Genomic DNA, 17,172 nt, shown 5'->3' with positions numbered 1-17,172 from the left:
GGGGGGGGGGGGGGGTTCACCGGAAAATTTTGATTTTAAAAGTGCAAAATAGCGCTTCTTAAACAGTTTTTGTATCTAACCATTGGATACATTCAATGTTAAAATTATTATTGTTTCCTTAAGATAACATTTGATGAGTGAAGAAATTACAAATAAAGTTGGGCAGAATAATGTTATAAAATAAAAATATCACTGTATAGAAAGTTGTGGGGGGGGGGGGGGGGACAGTCCCCTCCACCCAAAAAGTTCAGGAGGACACGTCCCCCCTGGTTCCTACGCCCCTGATCTCGGGCATCATGTTGTTTTGGAAATGAAGGAAGTACCTAGATATACTTATTGTACTTATTTATCAACCACCTTCATAACACACCACAAAATACAACATTGCTGCATCCTACATAAATGTACATTTTTTTATCACACTTGAGACTGCGAAACTTTATTTTTTTTTACAAAAAAAAATCGTCATTTGTACCAACATTAGTACAAAACACTTCTCAAAACATAATCAAATTTCCCATCACAACACATCATTCTGCACGGCCCTCCACAAGGGCGGGTCTGGGTGGACCCCAGGGTCCAGAGCCCAGCTCTGATTATTTTCATCTCAGTGAGTGAAATACATACAGGTATACATACTCGCTGTGGTTATTTTTAAAGTAAAATAATTTTATAAATGAAAGCTTAGTTTGGACTTACAAAATAGTAACTATAATTATATATACCCTGTATTTTCAGGTTAAATAACATTCTAAAAAGAGTGATAGGTAAGAAATAACCATGCAATTATGATGTAGCACGTGGGGGGGGGGGGGGGGGGTTGTGTTGGTCTTCGATCCTGGGTCCAGGGCCCGTAATCGAATGTGGGGGGGGGGGGGGGGGACAAGTCATTCTGTACAGTTTTTCTTTTGAGAGAGTGACATGCTGATGGGTTAAATGGGAGATGGCTTTTAGTACTGACACTTAGTCTCTGAACTTAATGCTTAATTGGTGCATGACTATAAAGATGTGCACATCACTTGTGAAATTTTTTTTTTCACTCATGATATTACACTAAGTGAATGCAAGGGAGGTATCAAGTTAAAATTTTATAAATAGCCATTAAAAAAAAGTAATGATGGAAAAAAATAATCAATATGGAGTATGTGATTGAAGATTAAAGATTTTTTTAAAGTATTTCCTTGCTGTATGCATTAATTTTTGGAAAATTAGCCTCCATTGAAGCACAGGACACACATATTAAAGTTTTCTGAGTAAATTAAAAGAGTGACTGGGAATTTATATAATTTAGTAGTTGTAGTCATTACTAGAAAAAGTAATTTAATATGGAACACCTATTATTTCATATTGGGAAGGACCAAATTAAACCAATCACTAATGGCATATTATTTGTTTCTTTAAGTTATTTGGTATGTATTAATGAACTAATTTTTTAAAAATAAATGATTATATATTCTGTATTATATTATGTATTATATCATATATATATAAAAAAAAATATAATACTATTCTTGGTATCTGCTTCCTTCTCCTTTACATAATCAGTCTGTAAGCTGGTTGTAAAAGTTTTACTGCTCCAGCAGGTTAAGGTTTACTTCATGTGTGTTAAATGTGGGAAACCTGAAATAGAGAGTTTAATTTAATGTGTTCAGGGAAAATAAGATATTAGATGCAAAATATTTTTGAAGATTAAGGAAAAAAGTATCTTAAGTTGGAAATTTCAAAAAAATATGGTGTTACCTGTATGACAATAAAATTATTGAATTTGAAAGACAATACCCATGGGTATTAATAAAAATTTTTTGGATACTTACAGAAAATAGCATAAAATGAACTAACATTACTAAACAAAAGTGTACAAATGCAATACAGCCATTTTGTTTTAAAAGAGATGTACATTTTTTATTTTTATTTTGGTGTGCACGCTTGGTTAAAATCAGTAAAGTTTTGATTAACTGAGTTAAAGTGGACTGCGCCAACCTTAGATGAAAATAAGAAAATCGTTTTGGTTTTCAGTTCGGCTAGAGGTATTTTTTCGGGGTGAAGTTTTTCCATTGTTTCTTCAGTGTAGATTCTTTTACGTCATTTCATGATTTTCCCAACGAGTAAAATGTCATATTTGTGATTCACCTTCAACGGTTAGATCACTTTCTAGTTCCTCAAGCAAATGTTTTGACTGTCTTTGCCGCTGATGAGGTTGGCTCGAATAATGCAGAAACTTGGTTCATCGAAGCTCAGTTGATCGAGACACTACTGTACTTCGTTTACGAGAAGGACAGGGAATTATATATCTTTTGACGTGATAACGTCTTATAAATTGAAGAACGCCAGCTGCACGCACGAAAAGGGCGTCACTCATTGTCACGTTCCGCCTGAGCCAGAGCGTGCAAGAACCGGCCAACCACCGTGCGAGAAAATCTTCTATAATATCAAACAGGTTAAGACGGACCTTTTTAACTAATTGTTCGTGATTATATTCAAACAAATGATTTAAATTAAATTTTTCCAAAAACTGTAAATAATATTTGAAAATTAAAAAAAAGTATGCAATATTTCCATCAATGTTTTCTTATGACGTTATCACGTAAAATGATCGTCCGTAAACCGACTTTACGGACAACCCCCCCAAAGAAACCCTGGAGACTCCAGGTGAAGCTTGCTTGTGTGACAGTGTGAGGACCTTGCAGAGGGACACCGGTCTGCGCAGGGAGCGGGCCTCCGCGCCATCCACCCCGAAGACGGCCAGGAGCGCCAAGCGGCGGCGGCGCAGGGATTCCGCGCCGGGCAGCGCCTTCCACCACACCTTCGTCATGAAGATGTTCGACCGCAGCGTGGACCTGGCCCAGTTCGAGGAGAACTCCCCCCTGTACGCCGTCTGCCGCGGCTGGATGGCCAACCAACCGCACGGCGCCGGCCAGCCGACCAAGTGAGCACTCGCTCCATCCGCGTCTGGTGCGCTCTGTGCTATCACAGAGAGATATTTGTGCGAATATTTTTATTTATTTATTTTATTTATTTATTATTATTTGAGTGCCTACCAATAGTCAAAGCCATTAATAGGTGGGCACTTAACAAATATTTCATAAAGAAATACCTAACAATAACATACACAAAACACAATGATAAACACAACAATAAAAATGGGACAACACAAACATAAAACACATGACAAAAGACATTTAAAAAATTATGATAACTAAATTTGTCAATTTTAAATTAATTCTTATCAATGAAATAACAATAATACATTAATAAAAATAAATGTAGTTACCAGTTGCTCTATTTCATTCTTATATTTTATATGTTAATTCAGTTTTTATTTAAATGTACGTGTGACAATTTTTTGTATGTGTACCTAGTTAGTAACAATGTATGTGGTTAAGTGTAAGACAAGACGGTACGCCTTAACTCCGCCACTTAAAATAAGGCAATAAATGAGTAAATAAATAAATTATACCAATTCATCACAGGTGTACCGATCCTTTCGCTAACATTGCATTAGGGGCTTGTATTTTTCGCGAAATAATCTGATCGCTCATTGGACTGCAGTAAGGTATGCCCGCTCCAGCTATGGTTCCCTTGCAATTGGCAGCCGTCTGCAAAAGAAACCATTGCTCTGTTTGGCGGGGCCATTCATGACGCGGTTCCTGAATGGCTGTGATTGGTGCGCTGACAGCAGACATGCACCCAAAAGAAACCCAGCCAACCACGAGAAAAACCGACAGTGCTACAGAGATTTAACAAACAGCTGGTCTGGAAATGTTTTCGCGAAAAGTACACAGTCCTTTATATATCTTTATTAGGTGTTATTTGAACGACTCACCAGGTTCAGTAGGGTGCTGTATGTAGTCACTCTTTACTGTTTGTGAACAGGCCTTGAATCGACCGTCAGTGTTGATTATTATAACAGATATCTTAGAGATTTGTACATATATGGTGTGCCTACAATTATATGTAGGGTTTTATATATTCCCTGACTTCAAAAAGTTTGACAAACCTTGCCCTAATCCATGAGAAGCAACCATTGCAAGGGTCGTATCTACTGTGAACAGTCTTTAATACATCACACTCGGGACCAGCATCATTACGTATTAGCAATTTCGCAGGACTGTCGAATGTCACTATAGTTTTAATGGAAACACCAAATGCGAAAACATTAAATGTGAAATGGAACCCGCTAGAAAACAGGAAACGCTGTATTTAAACTATAACTGACAGTAACAATCATCTGTGAGCAGCCAATGAAGTGAATTGTGGCCAAGAACGGCTGGGTTGGTGCCGGGTTACACAATGGGTTGAATCATTTAATTTCAAATTAATGGCAAGATTTTATGGTTTTGTTTAGGTCAATTTCGTTTCCAAAACAAAACATTCGGTGTTAATGTTTTTATTGCTACTTGTACATCATCTTTATTCATGTAAATGTTGTATTAGCCAACAAATATGAAACTTATAATATTTTGTAATATGTACTTATTTCACCAAAATAGTCTTATTTTGACTGACATGATACATTTGCACAATAAAATCATTATTAATAAGTGTTTGTATAACAATTAACCAGAAAAATAAAAATAAATAGGTAAATATTTGTGTATTTAAAAATTCGCCACTTTCATTAATGTAAAAAAAAGTGTTTTATTAATAAGAGATGCATGATCAAACAACTTTGTATTAATTTTTTCCAATGCAATTGGGATACATTTTGGTACAAAATTCTTGCTAGATGAATTACATTGAATGAATTTACCGAAGTAAAAGATCAAAATTTTGGTGTAATATGAGTTACCATTTTTTGTTTTTTTCAAATTGCTGATTAATTTCATTGCGTTTATTTATATTTAGGTGCTGAATGGTATGTTAATCTGCATTTCGGTGTTATGTGTTTAAGCGACATGCTGTGTGGTGTTATCTGGGTTTTAATTGCAATTCACCTTATTATCTTGTCATTATGAATTAAATAACTTTCAGTGTACGTAGATATAATAATTGGTAAGGTCACTGGCTCATGTGGTGAGGGTCTGTGGGCTTGATCCCAACACCCCGGCACGACCACTTTATGAGCACAGAATCGGGAGCCAGGTGGTTCAGGGACCACTTGTGTCCTGGGGATCCTGCCCCCTTGACGTGAACCCCGTACTTGCCGTAGAGAGCGACGACACTAGAGACGGAAACATACAAACATTACATACAATCGAGGGGAATTCAGAAAATGAACAGGCCATGCCATTTTGGCAAAAAAGATAAAAACCGAAAAAATTTTCTGGGAGCCATGCCCACCTGAGTAACCTTACCTGATCATAATATCTATGTACATTGATATCACCGCAAAGCTTGTCGATAAAACATGTCACATCAAAGTGCAATTTAATACACCATTTTGTACTTGAAATTTAACTGAACCCATGTATTCAGTCAGCAATTTGACAAAACCTATCTCGCATTAAAAAAAAAAAAAATAGCCAGTCATGGGGACTGTCAACAGAAGTGAAAACTTAAAACTTGGTTTTTAAATGTGCAATAATTCATCATTTCTACGTCAAATGTACGTAAGAAAATGATTTTGGTATGACATCAGTACGATGTCAGCATGATATCATTTATCCTTACATCATTTTTTTAGTCACAAAAGATGTCAGTGGTGTGTAAAAATTACGTAATAATTCATCACCTAGCCATGACTTACCAGTGATGTCAGACCTAGGTCATGTATTCACGTGGTCAATTTAACTTCACTTACTGCTACTACAGCATGTCGGTGACGCGAACTCACAAGATTTTACCCATCCAAAAAAAAAAAAAAAAAGAGTCCAACACGCGCACGATACAGTTGAGTATATACAATGTATTAGTGTGTATATGCATGCAGGGGCGCATCAAACAGGGGGGGGGGGGGGCAAGGGTATTTTGCCCCCCCCCGCCCCCCCCCCCCCCCCCTGAAACCTTGAAGTGGGGGCAAACGGGGGCAAAGAAAATGCTGTGTAATCAATTTTTAGATAATAAAACTGCTTAAACAGCACCATTTTCCAACTTGAAATACAAATTTTCCCGGGGGAGAACCCCCCGGATGCCCCCCCGCATGCCCCCCCGCATGCCCCCCCCGCTTCAATTGGGGGGGGGGGGGGATCGAAGATTCTTTATAAAAAGGTATATTGCCCCCCCCCATTTTGGAAATTTAGTTCTTGCGCCACTGTATGCATGTACATGCACACAGGCCGGTGCAAACACGTCACTAGCATGTCGGTGACGCGAACCCTGCCGAAAATCGCCCGACGCGGCTGGAGAAGTTCTCGCTTCAGGGATTGCGTGTGGGTGTCGCAGGCAGCAGGCGGAGACGCCGGAGCGCTCGGGCGACGAGGCGGTGAAGGAGGAAGAAGAGGGCAGCGAGGAGGGGGAGGAGTACGAGGACGTGTGGGCCATGCCGGGACCCAGCCCCCTGCCCTCCGACCCGGGGGAGCTGCGCAGGCTGAGGATCCCCTCGCCGGTGCCCCACGAGCAGGCGGAGGTGCGTGCCCGCCCGCCGTCCCTGGGACACGTGTCGGTGCAGTCGAACAAGCGCTACTTCACGAGAGTTGGCTTCTTTTGACTCTGTTTCACGCACTTTTATTTATTTATTTATTAATGTTGTAACATTGCCCACCAACAGCCGAGGGCCTTAGCAGTGGGCACGACACATACATACAAGGACAACATATAACCAATACAAACAAAATACAAACTACAAAATACAAACAAAGAAATAAAGTTTAAAATATACCTATTAAGGATAAACATTGAAATATAAAACACATATAAAAGAAATGCAAAACATAGACATTATAATAAAATTACTAATTGCCGTCATTGTAATAAATTTGATGAGAAAATAACACATATTACAGGCTTTTGTAAAAAAAAATAATAATTACATTATATAGCTACACTTTTACAGATTAAGATTATCAATTTTATTGAAATTAGAAATGAGTCTAAAAATTAAATCATTCTTTTTATGGTATGTACGTAGGGTACAGTTCATTGATTTCATTACATTTGGGTACTTTTAAATTCATTTCTGATGTATAAACTCATTTTGTTCGACAAACAATGTTTCGATTCATTTAGGTTTTGTGTAGTTGTATTTTATTTCCATTTGGTTCGTTTCAAACCATTTTGTCGGTTTTTGCATTGATAATGTAGGTAAGGTAACTTTACGATACATTTCAGTTCTTTCCGTTGATTTAAATATAGGTACAATTCGAACGTTAAATTCAAGCTGCACCACACAACTCTGCGCAGTTCGCTAGCACACGGCGGACGCAGGAGCAGTCGACGTGTATCCTGGCGTCCTGGGTCTCGATCATTGCAACGTTGTATGGATGCTTGCATCCACATGCACGGCGGATGTTCTGAGCACGTCACGAGAAGACGTGCTCCGGCAATGCCTGCTATTTCCTGATGATGTTTACCGTGTATGTGCATTTCCACGGTGCGTTACGGATTCTGTATGTTTAGTTCCGTACTTTGCCAATGTGGCTTTCATGCTATGTTTTAGCTGTTAAAATTTGTAGTCTTCAATTTTATCACTCAGGTATCACAACTGTGTGTAATAAGCATTAATAATTAATTATTGAATACAAGTTACATGATTCATTATCGATGAACTCCACTCTATAATAGTTTTAACATGGGGAATTAAATTTTTATTAAATGTAAAAAGTCACGAAAGTTAGAATTATGTATTTATCTTCACTAAGAAATGAACTTACTTATAAAAGGAAATCATATAAAATTTATATTATGTCTTTTTTATGTTGTTATTTATTGCCATTAGCCTGTGTGATGGAAGTACTCCTAACATGAACATATGTTATCGTGAGACGTCATAATTAGAAAAATGATGGCCCTTACCCATCCACATTTTCGCCCCGTCTCCTGAAAGTGGCGTGGAAGGTGTGGTGTAGTTATCTTGTGGCTCCCTCGTTCACTGTTTGTGCTGCTAGCGGAGGGTGTAGGAACCGTGACAAAAAAAAATTCTCACATAAGATATAATGTTGGCTGAGTTACTCATTTGGGTGACCATAGCCACTCAGGATCGTATTTAGCGTGCATAATTTTGTGGCTACGACACTGTTATTGTGTACGGTATCAGCGGTCTAGATAATCATGTGGTTTTACATTAACTTAAAACACTTGATACACACAAGAAAAAAAATTACATTCAACCTCAAAAAATGTTACAGAAATATAAAAAACAAACTAATATACCTATACACAATACACTGAACATGTTATAATAGAAAATTCCCTACTTGTACGTTGCACTGGAAACAGGTATCAAACATAATGAACAGTCTTGAGACTTGACCTGTGCTCGTATTGTGATGTAATTTTTCTCCTTGTTTAATGCTTATTTGCCCAGACTACCAGTCTCTCGTACAGCCGTAGCCATTACTGTCCATTTAAAGCACGTATGGACGTAGTTATGCAAAAAAGGAACCAACCCACAATTTTGTTATATTTCATTTGAAAACAAATTAAAATAGTACAAGGTTGATCGTACCGTCGTTGCTATTATCATATCGGTATTCATACTAGACCAAATAAAAATTATACCCACATTACATTATCAACAGGAGAATTACAATTTATGATTATCTTTTACTTCAAAATACTCGGACTAGGTTTCGTGTGGGTTGGTTCCCTTTTTGCATAACTACGTCCGTATCGCGTCGTCGCGAGCGGGAGGGCCGGTATTCTCGGGAGCGAGGCGGAAGGAAGACTGTCACGGGGTCCCCGGGGCACCTCCGGCGGGTGTCTGAGGACACGCGGCCGGCTGCAGAGCGTGGTGTGTGTGGCAGCTGGACGGCAAGGCGGCCCCCGGGCGGGAGGCCCTGCTGGGCGAACACCTGAAGCACTGGGCCCAGGTGAGCCGGAAGTGGCGGGCGGCGGCCCAGCGCAACGAGCAGCGCTACACGGCGAGCCTGCAGCTGCTGAGGACCATGTACAAGAGGTGGGCAACCCCCCTCCGCTCCTCCGCTCCTCCGCTCCCCGTCCTGCCGTCCCCCGGCACCTTTCGCTTAAAACATCCCCCACGAGTTTCCTTCATCGGTGGGCGATTTATATATATATAAAAAAAAAAAAGAAGTCGGTCACGGGGACTGTCGACAGAAGCGAAAACTTAAAAATTTTGTTTTTAAATGTGTGATATGACATCATTTCTACGTAAAATGTATGCAAGAAAAATGGTTTTGGTATTATATCACTAGCATGTCGGAGACGCGAACCCATGAGTTTTGCCCCTACCAATAATAACTTTAAAACTACATAGAAGAAATGAAGTTTTTTTCATTTGAAAGGATAAAAAATTATACTAACTTAAATCTACAAATAATCAACATTATCTCTAATAAATCAATAACCTGACATTTGAAGATATTCACATAGTAAATAAATAAACAAAAGAAAGAACATAACCTCAACTTAACTACCTACTAAAAAATATCCAATACTTGTGATATGCACCACGCAATAAAGTTAAAAATTTCCTTGGAAAATAAAGATAAAATTAAAAACTTGTATCTTTAAAAATAGAATAAATTAAGTTTTGCCCTGAAATATAAAAAAAATTAACACGTCACGTGACCATGTCGATGACAACTTAATGAATTTACTCCCTATCCAAACCTTCCTATAGAAGTTTTCACTTCAAAATATATACAACCAAAATTAAACGCCAGCAGATGCAATGATGTAACTACAATTCGCACAATCGTACAGACTTTTAAGATAGGGAGTCGAAACCTTTTCAGAGATAATCCACATCGCCGACGATTTCAATTACTTGTATTTAACTTGCGACTATAAACTGAAGAGAGGAATGAAAAAAATGTGAGTAAAGAAAACACTATTTAGGGACCTATTTGTGACTTTCCTGACCCATAGACACTTTGTTATGGCATGGGGAAACCCATTTCTATGACATAAAATTTTTGAAAATTTTATAAATGTTAGTCAAATGTGCAAAAAGGAAAAGTTACTAAAGTGTACTCGATTCTAAGACTGTGTGTGACTTTTAGCTGAGAAATTAGGTTGCATCTTACAATTGAAGGGTATTAGCTAAATTCACCCACTTTATTCATTTTCCTAGACTCATTTATTGATTTTTTGAAATTTGAAAATGGACTGCGGCTTATAATTTATATGAAACACATCCAATCAACTGTTCACTGGCCAATGTTTCTCTCAGCTTCTGTATGAAATTTTTTCTATAATGTAATTTTATTTATGGTTAATATTTTTTCTTTTATATTTTCAGGGCTCAGTGAGTGATGATGTCTCTCCATAAATGGCCAACGGTAAAATTATTTTTATGTTCTAACTAGCCAGTTACGAAGTCTGTTTTGATAATCATCATTTTATTTTTGACAGTAACTGTTAATGGATACTGTGCATATTAACTTAGTTTAGTTTTAAAATTTATTTTTATGTTTTTGTGAAACCAGAGGGAAAATTGTTAAGTATACACATGAAAATTGTTACAGGTTAAGTTATTTATATGAATTGTTCTGTATGGAAAGATAATATTCAAAAATGTTAAATTAATACAGTCAATTTCTGATATCCTGATTAAAATAGATGTTAAGAAAGATCAGTGGTCTTACAAAAATTACTCAAACAAATCAACTTTTTTTGTTTGTTTTATTTTCTCAATGAAAACTAATTAATTTGAACCCTAAGAATAAAATTCAAAATTTAAGACTTTAAAGGATTACCACAACCCCCCCCCCCCCCTCCCCCATCGCGGTGAAGTAGCTTCTGTCTTGTCTTCCATGTCTTGTGGCATTTTTTGGCATTGCAAAATGCATTTTGTCTCAAGTGCTTTTTTGAAAATTAACATGAAATCATAACCATGAGGCAGTACAGGACTCAGTCCTGCATTTGTATACTTGCAGGTTAATAAAATATATATGAAAATGTTAAATAAACGTTACCTAGATTAGTTTTATGCAAGTGTATTGCAAAAGTAATATATGTATTTTAAATTTCAAACAGAATTGAATATTATTATAGGCAGTTGGAAATTGCAAACCAGATTTCCAGGGATTTGGCTTTTCAAGTTTTTCAATTTCTGTATTTTTTGGAGATTTTATTTTTAATTGCACTAGATGAATGTTTTGTGGTTTTCAAATACACGTCACTATTTTGGAGCATTTTTAGGTACATATTATACCTTACATTAGCAGTATGTTATAAAAATGCTTACAATTTTCATTTCATAACAAAATGAAGCTGGTAATTGAGTGATTCTAGTAAATACAATGTACACATTAAGCTTTTAATTGTAATAGAAACTTAGCCTGTGTAGAAATTTTGCCAATAACTGTGGTAAATATGATTGATTTTTTTAAATCATGAAATGATAAATGAAAAAAAAAAAAAATGTATGTGCATTCTGTAAAGCACACATTTATTACAAATATTTTTTATTATAAGATTTCTTCTTTGGGATGTATGTTACTGATTTGTTCTTTTCTCAAACTCATTAATTACAAGAATTTTTTAAAGTTTATTTTATATTATGTTTTCCAGGCTGTATATGACAATGTTTTGCACATACGTAGTAACATGAAATGTTTTTATAGTATTTACACAAGCATGCAAACTGAGTAAATTATAGTATTCTTAATTATATGTATTTTTGTACTCACACTAATTGCATATACATTATTTATAAGTTTTAAATGAAAATGATTTTTGTAGTTTGTACTTTGACATGAAAATGTTTTTGTAGTATGTACTTTTTCTGAGAATTGCTTTTAGAATTATTATGTACTGTCTGTTGTAAAAATTTGTGAACAATGTTTATTATTTAATATCTTATAATTATAAATAATCTTAAATGAGATCATTATGAACAAACTTATGTACAACCTATTCATGACAAAAACAACAGTCTTCAACATTTGTGTCCCATAATTGCTTGGTTGTCATTTTGATTTCACTTAAAAATAATTGAGCCTTTTAAAATTGACTGAATTATATTTTGTAGCCTACAAAACCATTTGAGAGTAATATTATTATAAATTTATTATTATTAAGTTCCCAGAGCGATAATAAAATTAGCAACACAATAATTTTAAATTCATGATGGTACTTGCAAGAATTATTCTGTCATTTAGATGAGTATATTGTTTATTACAATAAATAGCTAATTATTGAATTTGGGTTTGGTAACTTTATTGCTAACTACAACATGATACAAAATGACCTATAGCTTCATACTGTATCTGTTTGGGTTTATATTGGTTTATTGAGCTTGTGATAAGTCTTAGGATTATATCGTTCTTAGTTTTGGCAAAAAGCTGTATAAAATTGAATAAGTTAAATAAAAGTTTTGATAATTTTTAAATATAAATTTATTGTATTTAATCACTGTTAGCTAGGACACATTTATATTTATTTTAAATTACTGTATATTTATCAGTGGAGTTTTGAATGTTAATTTTGTGTACAGCCGGTTATTGGATAAAATTTGTAAAGAATAAAAATTGACAATATTGGTTGGCTTATTGTGTGTTCGTAAAAACCTGCTTGTAAAATAAATTACAAGTTTCTTTAGTGTGTCACGAAACCAGAATGAAAAATCCCTGATAACATGAAATGTTGAAAGCACTAATTTTGTTTGAGATAATTTTCATGTTACCTTGTAATGTTGCTTCCCCCCTCTTCCCCAATTCAAAATTGGTGCAGTTTAGATTATGTTATTCTTGTTTGAATTCTCAGTATGTCATCTTCTGCAACCTTGTGAAAGAAAGTTCTATTTCTTTAACTTAACAGTTTGGTTATCAGTTGTGGAAATAAAACAAAAATCACAGTGTTCACATACCAGAGATAAAGCCTATAGCATGCTACGCTACATACCTAGCCCACCCCCCACTCTTGCCGTCTTCCCATTTGACCGCTGACGCACTCTCATCCACTACCGATTCTCCCACCACATTCCTAACCATCCCCCTCATGTGATCTGAATTTTCGTAACATAAAAAAATGCCCCCTCAGCAAAGAAATTTCATTTCAAAATATAAATTTAAGATTAATAAAGTTGACTATTGACTAGGCAAAATCAGCTGTAATGCCTATGTTATGCCTATTTGAGCTTAAATAACTGGTATTCCAAGGTTGAGATATTAAAAAATACAATTATCTGTTTTTTTTTTATCCTGTAATATGTAGCCAGTTAATTTTTTTTTTCCATTAATTAACTAGCGTATATTTCAGTATTGTTACATTTTTCATATTCTGTCGTATATTGTGTAGATAAGGGCCATGCAATTATAGCGATCTCGAAAAAAAAAATAAAACTATGAAATCTGATTTTCCTGTGAAATTTCCCTTGTTTTGACAAATTTATGGAAAAACCTGCAAAAAATCACGAATATATGCCTTAACTTCTTTGTTAGCACACCAAAGACAATGCCTGCTTTTATCATCTTCTATGGAAATAATATGCCATCCATTTTATTACTGTAAACACAGCAAGAAATGGAAACAATACTTAAATAACTGTCACATGTACATTATTGAACTTTGATTCGTGTGGTACGGGATGTTGTTTGGAATCCAAACTGTATTTCTATCCCTGTAGAAAAATTGTCAAAACATAATTTTTTTTAATGCTCAGATTACTACTGTGTGGTTAACATAAAGCAGTTGAAATAAATTAAATGGAACCATTCATAGACACAATCATGGTGATATTTTACGGACAAAGTCACACGCTATGGCTATGCTAGCTTGCTTGTTGAAGCTGCAGACTAGACCACATACTCACATACCTTTCTATGCACATGTGCTCATGTGCTCATGTGGGAAGCCTGCAGTTCACCCGGAAGAAAGCCACACCTGAACAGTTCTGAAGTCCTTAGAAGTTTGCCGATCGCTTGTGTAAACACCATATTGCAACACCATATTACGGTCATGGAGTATTTTCTGTAACGATAATCTAACCAGTGGTGGGTCCAGGATTTTGGTTAGGGAGAGACTTGACCCAGAGGGCCTTCTTATACATACTATACCTACTTAACATGGATTAAGTAAGTATAAGTGATGAAAATTGTACTGTAGGATAATATCGAGTAAAATTAGAGATTCGTCAGGGGAAGACCCAGATGCATTTGTAGGGGAGGGAAGTCTTGAGACCCCAAACACTGAATCCGCTACTTAACTTAACCAATCTTTCATTTTAGTTACGATAATCTACACACTCTCCCGGAAAAAAATAAAGAACTGTTATTATTATTGGGTAATATTTGGAACTGTTCGTTCGGATGTATTTGTGGCTTTCATCCGTGTGAACTTGTTGGTTATTCTTCCAATACACCTCAGCATTTGGAATAAGGCAATGTCACCACCACTCCAATACATTCTTTGTCTTTATAATTTGGATGCATTGTTCTGCACACGCGAATGTACATTTTACTATTGATAATAATTGTTCGTTGGTTCAACATGCCCAAATTTCCAACGTTTCACAAATGTGTGAAGGAATTCAAAACGGATGTTTATTTTTTATATTTGACGAAGAAAATGAAATTAAAATATGCAAATATTGTAATAGTCATGTGGAGTAGATGCAGAAATACACTTGCAGAAGTATGTCCAGGAAGAGTTTCACAAATGGAAAAAAGAAATACATTTGAAAAATAATTCAACCCCAAAGCATTTGAGTCTTAAATATAAATTACAGCCAGATGTGCTGACTGACTCACTAATCTATACAAATTCTAACCCACTTCCAGATGAGCTAGAAACTCAAATTTGTAACTTAGATAAATCTTTTCCCATAACCGACTTGAAAATTATGAAAAGTAGAAATTTTAATTTAAAACATTCAAAAAAATTAAAAACTATCAAAAATCTACCAACCAAGCAAGCCAGTGAGTGCTTGCCAAACCACAGCATTTATTCAGCCATTTCATTCTCATTCTACCAGGGAGTTAGAAGCAAGGAGGAGGTGGTTACCTAGTTCAAAAGTTTTCAACAGATGGCAGCACCTGTCAAAAACAGCGCTAAATCACACAAACAGCATTTATTCAGCCATTTCATTTTCATTCTACCAGGGAGTTAGAAGCAAGGAGGAGGTGGTTACCTAGTTCAAAAGTTTTCAACAGATGGCAGCACCTGTCAAAAACAGCGCTAAATCACACAAACAGCATTTATTCAGCCATTTCATTTTCATTCTACCAGGGAGTTAGAAGCAAGGAGGAGGTGGTTACCTAGTTCAAAAGTTTTCAACAGATGGCAGCACCTGTCAAAAACAGCGCTAAATCACACAAACAGCATTTTTTCAGCCATTTCATTCTCATTCTACCAGGGAGTTAGAAGCAAGGAGGAGGTGGTTACCTAGTTCAAAAGTTTTCAACAGATGGCAGCACCTGTCAAAAACAGCGCTAAATCACACAAACAGCATTTATTCAGCCATTTCATTCTCATTCTACCAGGGAGTTAGAAGCAAGGAGGAGGTGGTTACCTAGTTCAAAAGTTTTCAACAGATGGCAGCACCTGTCAAAAACAGCGCTAAATCACACAAACAGCATTTTTTCAGCCATTTCATTTTCATTCTACCAGGGAGTTAGAAGCAAGGAGGAGGTGGTTACTTAGTTCAAAAGATTTCAACAGATGGCAGCACCTGTCAAAAACAGTGCTAAATCACACAAACAGCATTTATTCATCCATTTCATCCTCATTCTACCAGGGAATCAGAAACAAGGAGGAAGTGTTATTTCAACAGTGCTCAATGGATGGCAGCACTTGCTATATAGCTGGAGCATGTCATGTATCCTTAATTTTTATGCTTGCTGATGTTATTGTCCTGCTACCTACAGTATATTTACTGAATTAATAAAAAAAAACTATAAAACCAAAACTAAGCTGCCAAAAATAAGCATCTGACCAGGAAGCTATAAATGTAGAAGAGATAGTATATAAAGTTTTAAATTATTCATTTTATATCAAAATCATGCTTGAATGAAACTGCAATTCTAGTCCTATTCAGTCTACCAGGGATGAGTTATAAGCTAAGGAGATGTTTACCATTTTATTTCCTATAAAACAAGAGATACCTGCCAAATGCGTAGGGATGGCAGCCAGTTTTCCATGTTAAATCAGCCAGGCAGTAACTTGCCTTAACAGGTTTTCAGCCCTGCAGTCTTCTAGTGTGTGTTTGAACATGATCGACATGCCTCCTGGATTCAACGCCGAGGTCCTGGGCGCGATGTACAAGGGCACAGAGACCTCACTGACGTCTCAAAGGCGTGACTCGTACGTGCTGGTGTCATTAAGGTTCATCTTCGACCATCACCGACGTCCCACATGCTGCCACACGACGAGCTGCGACTCCACTGGTGGTCCTGGCCTCGAGAGTGCACAGAATATCATTTGAAGGGGAGATTGGAAACACTTTTCCTGCTGTTTGCTTTCTAATTATTTACATTTGTTGGTGGGAATGTATTTTTTTTTTTTTTTAAGGATTTTTTTTGAGGGGAAGTGGGGATGTATCCCTCCTCCCTGCGTACACACCTGATCCTGGCCACTGCATACACTCGCTGCCACGACATCCTGAACGGCCAGTGTCGTTGCCACGCTTGGCAGACTGTCGGTTCGTGAATCGTGTGAACCTTTTTAACTTCACTCCAGTAGTGTATCCCCACTCCTGTTTTTTTCTTCTTCCTGTATCCAGTTAAGTGTGTGTACGTTTGTGCGATGCTTATCACGTGTAGTAAAAGACAATCAGTACTTGCTGACCCAACGTGTTGTTATCTATGTTGTGACTTAGTATTTGGTAAGAATTTAAAATGGAATATAATTTCAAACGCTTTATAGATTCTACATTACATACAAACCATCAAAGACGCACACAGACACAAGTGTTCATGCAACATAACGACCATACCCGTGTGCATTCTCCACCAGGTTTCTGTGGATCCTGTTTTTTTATTTTATTTTTTTGTTTGCGAAAGTTATTTTATACAGATGAATTTTACATGGGTCTGCCACCTTTTTGAGACTTATGAGATTTTCAACAGATGGCAGCACTGTGTTTACACATTTGTGTTCCAATCGACTTCCGTTCCATTCGCGGAATTACTCCTACCAAATGTCGCATACAGAGAGCTGAGATGTCTTCATATC

The 17,172-nt window shown here is 36.5% G+C and overlaps 1 protein-coding gene across 2 annotated transcripts in view; it reads left to right on the top strand.

The window, feature by feature from the left end:
* LOC134539795 (protein lin-37 homolog) overlaps positions 1-13,142 on the top strand; it is a 58,013-nt gene extending 44,871 nt beyond the window's left edge. Inside the window, exons 4-7 of one of the 2 annotated variants that reach the window (XM_063382064.1) lie at positions 2,708-2,926; positions 6,322-6,505; positions 8,841-8,992; positions 10,298-13,142. In XM_063382064.1, coding sequence (XP_063238134.1) covers positions 2,708-2,926; positions 6,322-6,505; positions 8,841-8,992; positions 10,298-10,307 — 565 coding nt within the window. In that variant the 3' untranslated portion in view covers positions 10,308-13,142. The remainder of the gene's footprint in view (positions 1-2,707; positions 2,927-6,321; positions 6,506-8,840; positions 8,993-10,297) is intronic. The other variant, XM_063382063.1, reaches the window with a different exon arrangement.
* Positions 13,143-17,172: the final 4,030 nt, after the last annotated feature.

This window comes from Bacillus rossius, chromosome 16 (genome assembly GCF_032445375.1).
Source record: "Bacillus rossius redtenbacheri isolate Brsri chromosome 16, Brsri_v3, whole genome shotgun sequence".
Taxonomy (NCBI): Eukaryota; Metazoa; Arthropoda; class Insecta; order Phasmatodea; family Bacillidae; genus Bacillus; species Bacillus rossius.
This window is presented reverse-complemented; position numbering and strand designations above follow the sequence as displayed.